The sequence below is a fragment of the Diadema antillarum genome, unplaced genomic scaffold (assembly GCF_040938485.1).
Source record: "Diadema antillarum isolate AM-2024a unplaced genomic scaffold, OU_Dant_1.0 seq00000798_RagTag, whole genome shotgun sequence".
NCBI lineage: Eukaryota > Metazoa > Echinodermata > Echinoidea > Diadematoida > Diadematidae > Diadema > Diadema antillarum.
In genome coordinates, this window is record NW_027271682.1 from 2,671,797 (window position 1) to 2,684,373 (window position 12,577).

Genomic DNA, 12,577 nt, shown 5'->3' on the forward strand with positions numbered 1-12,577 from the left:
ATGAGGAGACTACTACAGCTTGTGAGTCATATGCGTACAACAGTATAAAGAAAATATAAAAGAAAATTCAACATATTTTCACTTTTTTCGCATAATAAAAGAGCAATTGACTTGCCTCTTTCTAAAGGCAGGGGGAATAATATTACCCATAACATTTATCGGTAACGAGTCAGGGGAATGTGTACTTTTTTCAAAAGATGGAATTTTATGAAATTCTCTTTATATTTTCCTTATATTGTTGTACGCATGTGACATCTAAGTTATTCATACACTGCAGTAGTCTTCTCATCCAGCGGGTACTGCACAAAAACTTCAAAAATGTATAACTTTTGAACGGATTGTCTGATTTTCCTCAAACTTTCAATGATGTGTTCTACTAATATTGCTACATTCTCTCAATCCTTATGTTTATGAAGGTGAACTTGTCCTTTAAATCAACTATATAATCAATACTAACTCTTCATAAAACAGGGCACAGATTCTCCTTTTCTTACCTACACTTTTTTCTTCCCATTTTTCATTCTTTTTTTTCCCTTTTTTTTGGTGCCATTTTATAAGGATAATGTATGCCAAGGAGAAATGAATTCCTAAATGTTGACAGATAGAAATACAGCAACAGCTTGAGATCTGTGAAAGTTTGGATGCAATTTCAAAAGGCAACTTTTATGCAGGAAAGTTGCAGCATGTCTTTTGATTTATGTTCAAACAATCCATAGTTGTTTTGTCAATATTCATCCTTGTTGTGTGTGTGTGATTTCAGATTTAAATTAGTTTTCTTCGGAGGAGATTTCTATTAAATGCCATCGTCCCCTGCAACCGAAAGAATGTTTACAGACTTGTGGGTGTGGTAGCAGGAGACATCAAGCTCCTATGTAGGTCCTGCTTCTGTTTAGTGAGCGTTTATGGGTACAAGGGTAAAAACCTGTCCCTGGTGTCTAGTCCTAGTAGCAGCAAGTACAGTCAAGTGTGACTACGTGTGCTTTGTGAAGTGATCAGAATTATGTATGGGGGGCTAATTAGCCACAGGATATACCCCGGGAGGGGGCTTGGTAATAGAAGATTTTCCGCTCCCGGGGGGGTTTTTGTGGCTCTTTCAGGAGCTGCTGATTCAATGGTTCCACCCCATGCTAGGTCAGCATCCTGCAGCGGGAGCAGGAGCTGATTCAGTCCGTCGCCATGGCAACCATCCACACCCTTAAAGAGAGGGACTTGCAGCTGATGACGGAAAGCAGAAATCCCATCACTTCCAGAAAATAATGTGCTCAAGTTTATTGCAAGGGTGTGCTGTAGTGTGTGTCTTTTAATAGCATTAGCACATTTTTTTTTTTTTTTTTTTTTTTTTTGGGGGGGGGGGGTAAGGGTATATTTACTCTATGTTTCAAGGAAGCATGCTGCTGGGTTCCGACAAGCTCAGCCATGTATTAGTTTCACATGGGCAAGCAAAACTTAATTGTATGTGAAGACAATGTCAAGACAATTACATGTACTTCCTTTTCTCCTCTGTTGTTGTTGTTTTTTCCAGAACCTCCAAAATGAAATTTTAAAAGAAAATTTTAAAAATATCCGATGAATGAGCCTCAGAAAGAATCCAGGATAATCCTATATTTGAAGAGATAATCAAAGCAGAAGCTTAATATCAATATTGATGATATATTGGACACCTGTTTTATCAGAGTGTAGCAACCATTTATGGGTCTTGTACCTATCAAATAATATCAGTGGAAGAAATAAGAATATAACTGTGATCTTTGTGACTTTACTTTTAGGTATCAATGATATTCACCAGTTGAAGAACAGAAAGGCTAGAATCTGACACATTTAATCGAAGAGTTAGCATACTCTTGGGTTTGCGCCAAACACTGTGTTGTTGAACATGATGCATTTCATTCATTTGCTTTCATTTCCTCTGTTCATGATGAAGTGTCAACACTCTAAAAGTTTTTGTGTTTTGATAGTTTTTGTTTAGTTGGGTTTTCGTAGGAGGTGGCAAGTTTGTGGTTACTGTATCTGTTTATACATTGTAAATATGTTTGCTGATTCTGGCACGATTCCCTTTGGCATTGAAACATTGGCAAAGCCCAGCTATGGCTATAACAGGACTATAAAGAAGCTCAAGAAGGATAATGCAAGCAACCATGTTTTGTTTGACAAGGCATGCCATTGCTGACTGCACATGCTATTAAAAGGAAACATGCCAAGAACTGCAGTACAGTGTAGATGATGGCACTGTGTTTGATGAATCAATAAGATAAAGATTTCTAACCCCCCACCCCAATCCCATTCTTTAGTGTAATGCTATAAGTTTATGTGTTGCATAGTCTCAAATGTGACAATATACCAAAGTAGTTGACCTAGTTTTGGGGGCAAGTGATGGAATGTTACAGTCTATCTCTCTGCCAGGGAGTGATGTCGCGACATTTATGTGAGACAGATTACAAGTCCATACCATATTGTCCATATTGTTTGTCTATGAAGTGAATTGAAATCTGCACGGAGACATTGTTTAGAACTGAAGGTTCAGCATGGGGTGCAAAATGGCGCCTTGTAAATCCGGACTGTTTTGCACAAATTTTGAGCTGTCCCAGAGAGATACCTAACCAGAGTACCTAACCTCTTTCAGGTTGTTTGAGGCTGCTTTTATCTAACTGGAGAGAGAGGGAGAGAGAAAGAGAGAGAGAATCTTGTTTCAAAACACGTTTCGAATGGCGTTTACAAATGTGGTTTGAAATGTGATTCTCGGGGTGCCACGTTTATCCAACCGTCACACGATTTGAGTGTTGTCACTGCGCAGCTTCTTTATGCCGTTTGACCCAGGAAGTAAAGGTGAACTGCATAACACCAAACATGCCTCCATTATCCACGCACAATGATGGGTTGAAAACTAAAATGGGGCACGCTTATCTCTACAACCAAAAACAGCTGGGCGTTGACATTGGGATTTATTTCTGCGTTTCAAAACGGCATTGCGTTTTTCTACTCGCAGAAAGGATCATTGTCTCAAATGTATTTCAAAATGCCCTTTGAATGGCATTTCAAATCGGTGTGAATGGCATGGCATTTCAAATCGGTGTTTCTAAACGAGTTTGAAAACACAGTTGCGTATATCTATCACCCGAAAATGCCTCAAACATGTTTAGGATCGTGATTCTGCCTCAGAAATTTTTTAGATAAATGCACCCTGAGACACCCAAGCCTGCAGGCACTCAATGTATGGCAGCTAAATTCTCTCCCGTCTGTCTGATTCATTGACTTGTCAACCCTGTGGTAATCAAGGAAAGTGAATTAGGTGAATTACATCCCCAATTACAGCCACAGGACTGGTCATGAGTGGAAGTGGTCAGTCCAAATATTTATAAACTTCCTCTGTCCAGACTTTGGACAGGGGTCTGGGACAGAGTGCGATGAACTCTATAGCAAAGTGCAGACTGACACAAGAGATTGACATCATTAGCAAGTTTGGATGTGTGTCATTTTGTGAGTGCTCATCCTTGCATGGGCAATGTACCTCGTCAACTCTGGAGGGTGATTTTAAAAAAAAAAAATCATCTAGAGATGACGAAACTTTAAAGGTAGAGACAAATTGTATGAAATTTGAGTGATCAAGGGAAACCTTTAAATTAAAAGCAAAATCAGACAAATATAAAATCATTTGAATATTTCTCTGTAGGTAAGATGTGGTTCTTGATCTTTGACTGTGAAATCTCTCAAATACTTCTCCTCTTTTCATCAGGTTTTAAAGAAAATGAGGAGAGTTTGTTCATGTATTTTTTTTTTCAGCTGTCAGAAGGAATTTGTATTTCTCATCGCTGATATCAAAAAGTTGTGACATTTCAGTGCAAGTTGAGCACTGGGCAGCTTTGCCAAATTGCACCCGTAACTGCCAAAAAAAATTCTTACTTCCCATGAAGTTTGCTGTGGCAATTTGCAAGAGAAAAATTGCAATTTTTCTCATGTGACTACCATCTGATGTTTGGATTCTTCCCTTTGGGAATAATCTTGAGAAGAGAGCATGAGAACATACGGAATGAGTAGGCATTAAAAATGTGGAAATCTGTAAAAGAGTCTCCATCCTCGTGACATCGTGGCAAACCTGTTGAGTCTGTGATCGACGTGGCTATATTTACGTTCCCGAAATGATGAAAACCCAAAAATAGCCATCTGTGTCACACGGCCATCATGTGCTGTCATTTAGTTGTGTGTACATAATTATAAAGCCACTACTTCAGTACCAGTATTTTTCATAGAAACATTGAGCAGTCTTTGTCATTTTGTCTATTTCAAGATAACATGAATGGGACAAGGACATCATGTTTTGACACATTACAACACGATGTATACCCACCAAGTCTATTCAAAATCAATCCCATTTCTCTCTCACAAATTCAAGAAAAATCTCTGTGGTCTCTGTTTTGGTACAAAATGTGTGTCTACTTATCAGAGATTGCCACACAATAAAGGAAAAAATGATAAACTGATCACTAAAGTCTACTGCTAGATTTGCAGTATTGCATCCATTTTCTATCATAAAGGTTACAGAATGGTAATGACTAAAGATGGCCTGTAAATGGGATTGACTGGGTTTTTTTTTTTTCTCTCTGCAATCTTCTGTATCATTTTTCTACATGATTGTAACAAAGTGCTATATAGAGATGACGTATGTCGAGGTATATGTACATAAAATGTCTCCCTGTCGTTTGGGAATGGTGTCCCAAAGTCATGGGTAAAGTTATTAAACTCAGGAGCTACTTCGCAGCACTTCCTGTTGATTCTTTGTCTTCCTGCGCGGAGGGATGAAAATAGATGTTCCCGTGGCAACGCCTCGGTGATAGGATGGGATGGCTGCCTAGTGACGATCCCAAAATATGGGTGAATGTTGGGAGTAAAGATCGTTGTGTCATAAGAACTTGGCACACATGGCTGTGCTGTGATGCACCTTGATATTAGTGTCACAGACTACAGTACACTGTAAATGTGCATTGTGCTATCATTGTACACAGTTTAAAGCTTGCAAACTTTGTCAAAGAATATTAGTTAGTGAGCACTTTATACCCTTTCTGAGACTGAGAATAACAGAGAAAGAAAACATTTTGGAATAGATGATTTCTGTATCAATATGATCCCCTGAAAATGACAGCATTGTTAATCTAGGCCCATTCTAGCAGACCGAGAAAAAGAAAAAATATAAAAAATATTTTTTTTGTCACTACGTTGCAAAAAACGATGTTTGTTGTCCATATGTATATGGACACACCAAAGTCATTAATCACACTTTGCATTGCGATTCAAGATGTAAGTTTTATTATTATTATTATTTTTTTTTACCTAGGTGATTTGCCTTGCCCAATGTGTGTGATGTTCCCTATTACAAGTTTGAGCAATTTGTTCATGGTGCATGATTGTTTTTCTATAGATGTTAAAGTAAAGAACATGCTTTCTTTTTGTCTCCAGAAAACTGTAAGAGAAAGATTCTGAAAAAAAAAATAGAAACAACACATCAGCATGAATGAGTGTGAACGAAAGTTTCCCTTTGAATGTGGTGCCCAGAAGCTATTACAATGTACCAACAAAGCATCACAGAGGGCCTTTAACTGATTTTCTACCCACTATAGCACTATTGATTGAATGATAGCGTTCATCAAGCCAGGGCTGGTTTTGAGTGATAATGCACAGCGATGAAATCAGATACTCTTTTCCTCCCGAAGGTCCGGAGATTGCACTGGCATCTATAGCCCTCTGAAATTCACTCCCAACACACATTGTATGCAGAGTCTATACACGTACAGCTGTATATATACCCAATGTGTGTGACAACCAGATAGGGAGAAAAACAAGATATACGTGACTCCTAGCCTTGCCCTCGGGTCTATTGTTTGGTACCTGGTATGGGTGAAGAAGAGAATACCAGCTTTTTCTCAGGCTGGTTGGATCCTCCACGGGTCTGCATAAAGTTGTGCATTGTTTTGCTTTGTGTATGTGTGTGTGTGTGTGTGTGTGTGTGTGTGTGTGTGGCCGTGTTTGGTTCTTGGAACCAGTCTGACCAACTGTGTACTGTGTTTAATGTTGCCTTATGAAGGCATAATTATGTAGACTGAGCGTATGTATATATGATACAGCATGATCAAAACATATATACACCAAAGTTACAGAAACAAAGCTTGCTTGCAAAAGGAAGAAGGGCTAATGTCAACAGGTTGCTTCAGCTGTTCTTAGGAAATATCACGTGTGTCGCTATAGAATTGAGTAACATTCTTGCAACTTGCCGCTAAATTTCGTGAGAGTACTGTGAACATAGTAGACTTCTGATATGCCAAATATTTTGCAAGGTTTTTATTTTTTACAATTTCATGAATCCGATACTATTTGCAAATTAAAAAAACAACATGAAAATATTAACTCCAATCCAGATATGAATGTGACATGCACAACACACATTTTTCTCTTCAGTACTGTGCTCCATGATCACGGATTTAACCTTAGGCGAAATTTTTGGGAAGTCCTGATTCATGGAAAATTAGACTTGCTAAATATATGACGTATACAGTAGCAGCTGTGTTGTAGAATCAGATAATAGACATGTTCTAACAGTAGAAGGAATGAGATTTGGATCGCGATTTGAATTGTGATGTTGGACACAAGTCTTGGCTTTAACTTGTTAAGTTTTAATCCCCCATAGCACATTCAAGAACGTATGACCTTATAACACAAAAGTGAGATTTAGATGAGAATTCATTGTTACATTGATATTTGGATTATGATCCAAACTGTTTTTTTTTCTCATTTGAATGTAAGTGAAAAACTGTGATTTATAATGAAAGTTGAATCATATGTTACAAAGAATGAGGATTTTATTTGAATATTTGTAATATGATATACAGTACTTCACTGGAGTCAAATTAATAAATGAAATGAAATGAAATGAAATGAAATGAAATGAAATGAAACAGTATTACACCAGTATGATCACCAGGTATTAAAAATAGGGGGTCAAGTCGGGTCAGGTCAGGTCAATGAACATGCACTCCTGTGACAGCCAGGGTACCCATTCTTGAGAAGTACTGTATCAAAGACAGAATAAACTGACCAGAAAGAATATAAATTATTAGTGGAAAAGTGAGCAAAGAAAATGGGATTCCATCGGGATTCGAACCCGAGACCTCCGGATTGCTAGACCGGTGCTCTACCGACTGAGCTATAGAAAGCCCTAGTGCAGTGTTCGTCCCAGAAACCCTTAATTCTCAATGCTCGGGTGGTCAGAAGCTATAGCAGTGTGTTTGTGTGTGACACACACGCACACACTTGAACCTGGCATAAACCCGAAGGATAATTCAACTTGGGGATAAATGCGAGGGATCACCAAAGTGATGCAGCTTTTTGAGTTTGTAACAAATAAAGACAGAATAAACTGACCAGAAAGAATATAAATTATTAGTGGAAAAGTGAGCAAAGAAAATGGGATTCCATCGGGATTCGAACCCGAGACCTCCGGATTGCTAGACCGGTGCTCTACCGACTGAGCTATAGAAAGCCCTAGTGCAGTGTTCGTCCCAGAAACCCTTAATTCTCAATGCTCGGGTGGTCAGAAGCTATAGCAGTGTGTTTGTGTGTGACACACACGCACACACTTGAACCTGGCATAAACCCGAAGGATAATTCAACTTGGGGATAAATGCGAGGGATCACCAAAGTGATGCAGCTTTTTGAGTTTTGTTACAAACTCAAAAAGCTGCATCACTTTGGTGATCCCTCGCATTTATCCCCAAGTTGAATTATCCTTCGGGTTTATGCCAGGTTCAAGTGTGTGCGTGTGTGTCACACACAAACACACTGCTATAGCTTCTGACCACCCGAGCATTGAGAATTAAGGGTTTCTGGGACGAACACTGCACTAGGGCTTTCTATAGCTCAGTCGGTAGAGCACCGGTCTAGCAATCCGGAGGTCTCGGGTTCGAATCCCGATGGAATCCCATTTTCTTTGCTCACTTTTCCACTAATAAGTACTGTATCTGTGACTAAACTTTCAGTGTTCATACCACAGTTCAAAACCAGCTCTTAGGTTTTTTACTACATTTTGATGTAAGTCGAAACTGCTGTATTTAAATTTTAATCCAAATTTCACTTTTTGCCATTATACACAAATGTAATTACATGTGAAGTGGGCCTTTTAGCTCATTAATTCAGCACTAATCCCATCACAGTAAAGGTTATGGTTTCAAATGATCTGCATTCTTTTGGAATGTCCCAAAGTTAAGTAGCACATGCATAAAGAAAGGAGGAAATATGTACCATAAAACTTGCTGAGGTACGTGTATGAAAGGTCAGGTGGGATATTGTTCTAAGCCAACAAATTTGTCGTAACATCACTATCACACAAGTGTCTCTGTTTTTCATATGGAAAATGGCCAATCATCAGATATCTTCAACAAACCTCTACCTTTGTTGGTACCTTTAAACAACTAACTTTCACGGAAGGTACGATTCCTTGGATTTCTTTTTATTTGCCATTTCCATGATGTAAGATATGCTAAAATCCTGGCATCAGCAGTTAAGAACAGGATTTGTTCAGTTCTCACAACTCAAAGAGTAATATTGCCAACAAACTCCAATAGGTTGTGAATTCCCCCTTTAATCCAAATTTGTTTGATCTGTTATTAACAAGGATTTTTTTTCTTTGTTTATTTCTTTCTAACAGGAAAAGGGCCTCCATTTCAGACACACTGACAACACCGTGCAGTGGATCAGAGCCATGGAAGTGGTTGGCTTTCCCAAGGTAATTACTCCTACTGTACCCTTGTTGGTATTAGACCATCTGGTCATTTCAAAATATGGTTGAACAAATGAGATTACTGGGCCACTGAAACGTGGCTAAGATGGATACAAGCATTTAATAATCCTAATCTGCATGATATGTAGGTGGTTTGTGGAAAAATAAAAAATTATATTGTAGAATCAATGATATTTGCAGCTTGAAGTTTTTGCAAATTGAGGCAACGGCCTTTTTACATGGCATGAAATTTTCATGAAATGTCACTGGCTTTCAATGCATAAAGTGTAGGCAATAATTTTCGCATGCATTTTTAATTTCACTCATCTTTGTTATTGCAAAATTTGGAAAATTAAAATGCACCCCAAATTTCTAATTTTGCAGTATTTTTTAGAGTTGACATTTATGGCAGTTTGTAAATTTGACAGAAAGACAAAATCAACATGGGTTTGTGATGATTGGAAAAATGAATATTTATTATTTTAGTACAATACATTTTTTTTTTCATTCTTGAGAAACCAAGTTATATTAAAAGCCCCTCATAAGTGCTAGATATTTCATTAACATTTGATTACAAATGCAAGTGTATCAGATAAGTTGACTGATATCATGACTGATATTTGGTTGACGTTATTGCGTTATTTGACATCGATGTCTTTCGTGAGAGAGGCGAGCAAACCCCCAAGATACCAGCACCATTTCCCAGGCTGGTGATGGTGTGTGATGAGGTGCGACGGTTGATGATTGTGACTAGTACGGTCTGCGTATTGCCTCGCTCAATACCGCGAGAGGGGCGTCAAACCTTTACTGCATGGGAGCAGTTCGGCCAAGCATTTCGCGTGGCATGGTTGGATGTGAGAAAATTTTGTCAGCGGTTCATTACACATGGAAAATCTAGCTCATTAATGATTCAGCATAATTTTCAGATGCATGGATAGTTCATGTGTTATCCTGGTCTGTATCTGGTATGAGAAAAAAAAAAATACACTGTGAGCACTAAAGGAAGAGATAAATGAAAATTGAGCAGCACATACAGTACATAGTCCAGCCTCTGAGTCACTCTTCTTTCAGTTCAAGGGTGTGTCAATTCTCTCCAATTTTCTCTTGTCCCTTCCGTCTGCAAAGCATCATTCTTGTTTGATTTTCTTGATCTGAAAACTTTGAAGGATCAAAGTTGGCTCACAGCTGGGTGATTTGTCAATTACTACCGTATGTCATTCAGTTACATATTATTTGACAATGTGTATTTGCTTTTAGATTGTATGAAAATGAATGACACATTGATCAATGAACTGTATTAAGCATACATTTGATGTTTGCAAGTAGGGGTCATAAACATTCAACAGTGGTTTACTTCATAGCATCAGGGTAGATTCATATTATGAACATGGTAAATTCTTGTCTTGAGACTAGGTTTATCCCCCCCCCCCCTTCCAAAAAAGAGCAAATAACACACAAACAAGTGAAATAGACTAGACACCAGGAAAGTGATTTGGAGTAACAGATTTTGTCTTCATTTTATTTCATCTGGTAATATTTTTGGAGTGGATGTGCTGTAAGCTTCTCGATGAGACATTAGAGTTTCATGTATTAGTTGACAACATCGATTTCTTTAACAGAGTACATGTATCTTAAGTTGACAGCTGAGGCCAAAAAACAGAAAACATGTGTTTTCTTTAAGCATAAATTGCCTTAAAATTTTATATGATAATTTGACAAGGATATGATCTGCATTGTTTCTAACATGTTAGTGACATTGATCACTGAATTAATATCCAATTGGTGATGGCGATTTGGCTGCATTTTTGCGCGTTCCTCCCCTCCAAATTTCATTGCCATTCTGTATGATATCATTTCCAAGGCTCATTTGTGTTCAATGGAACTCACAATGGAAGGTGAGCTGAGTATTTTTTTTTTTAACATGGCAGCCACTAAACAGGAAAGTGTGCTGGTGATGTCTAACCACAAAAACTTGAGGCAAACAAGTTAATCTTCCGATCTTTCTGCTCTCCTTTTTTTTTTCCTTCTTCTTTACCAGCATATCCTGTTTAGTCCATCTCACGTTACAGCTTTTGTCCTTGTTTCAAAAAATATTGTGAATGCACGTCCACCTTAATCACATGGTAAAATGACCTGTTTATCTTGCTCCTTTTTATCTTATTTTCGTTGAGAAGCCGTTGCAGCATTTTGCTTCCTGGCACAATATGTATATGAATACATATATTCATATACACATATCAGGGCTCAACGCTAACTGTTATCTCTGGTGTCCTGTTCAGGGCAAGTAAAATCTTTAGATTTGAAATTTTGGTGGTCAGAAAAATGAATATATTGGCCTGAAATAAAACAAAACATGCCAATCCATATTGAATCTTTGCCCTATCAGGCCACCGAAAGATATCTTTTTTGGAGACTTGGTGGCCTGGCAGCAACATACCCCCCGTTCAGACGCAAGCCAGTTTATACCAAAACTCGATAAAGAAGCGACGTATAAAGAATCATTGTATAGCCGACAGACCGTTCAGACGCTAATTTCGACCATTCCGGAAAACGTTGTATAGGTGTTGCAGTTTCTCACTGCGCATGTTGTTATGGTCATGAGTAACAGGTGTAAGGTCACCTTTCGTGCGCGCTCCCATTAAGCCCCGCCCAGTTACACCATTCTATGGTTGCCATACGTTCAGATGCACAATGGACACGATGGAATGCTGATTTGTTATCGAGTTCTAGTTCGAAACGATGCTGTGAACGTTGTTTCGCTATACATTGTTTTGTTAGTCAGCATTCAGATGTATAAATTCATCGTATAGCTATACCGTTTTGGTGTACATGTAGCTGTACCGTTTTAGTATAAATTGTTTTGCGTCTGAACACCCTGTAAATAGTGGCTCCAGGCCACCAAGCCATCTCTAATGTTGAACCTTGTATTGAATATATCTGTTCAGCATCAAACTATATGCCATCAGGACATGAAAGTTATCACATTACCAGCACCCACCCTAAATGAGAATTATGTTATCAAATACTTCAAAACACATACCATCACCAACCCACACATTCCTGCTAGTGATATTTTTATTTTCTTTTTATGGCCACTTTTCTGGAAATTGTGAAACAGTCACTGCAAACAGCAGTTATTTGGCATAATGACAAGTCATCTGTGTGTAAATGAGATTTCCTGTTGCAAATAAATGCCTGTTTTTGTTTTTTTTTGCTTTTTTTTGTGCTTAAAATCTAAGATGACACATTCAACTCTAGTGTATACACATTAGCCACATGTTACATACTCATCTTTTTTGCCTCTCTCTCTTCACTTGTATAGTTCCACATACTTCCACATTATTGTAGTATACAAGAATGCCTTGTAATTGCAATTATCACATAACTGCCTTTTTGTCATTTTGAATAACTGAGGGCTGCTCTGGTTTAGCACACAAAATGCCTCCTTCATCAGAAAAGCAATAAACGACATCATAGTCAGCATCAATGTCAACATCAACAAACACTGAAAAGCCAAAGTGACAGTTTAGGGAGGCATGGCATGTATACGTGTTTTGGCTTCTGTTCGTTTGTCAAGTTGTATTAAGCTATATGACTAAGCCATCTGCCACCATAGACTACCGACTAATGATAAAGGCAAGCGGAGTACGGATAAGAAAAGAAATCTTGCAAAGCGGTCCCCCAGACCCACTCGGTTCACGTCTAATGTAGATACCATATGAACGTGCTGGTGCATGCATTGTACGTCTGACAGCTTGCTAGAGCAGTATCTTAATTAGGTTGTCCACATTCTGTGGACTAGTGTTGATTTGCAGT

General features: G+C 38.3%; 1 protein-coding gene across 1 annotated transcript in view; it reads left to right on the forward strand.

The window, feature by feature from the left end:
• LOC139739354 (ras GTPase-activating-like protein IQGAP1) overlaps positions 1 to 12,577 on the forward strand; it is a 145,303-nt gene that overhangs the window by 41,543 nt on the left and 91,183 nt on the right. Inside the window, exon 4 of the mRNA XM_071649974.1 lies at positions 8,690 to 8,767. Within this exon, the coding sequence (XP_071506075.1) occupies positions 8,690 to 8,767 (78 nt within the window). The remainder of the gene's footprint in view (positions 1 to 8,689; positions 8,768 to 12,577) is intronic.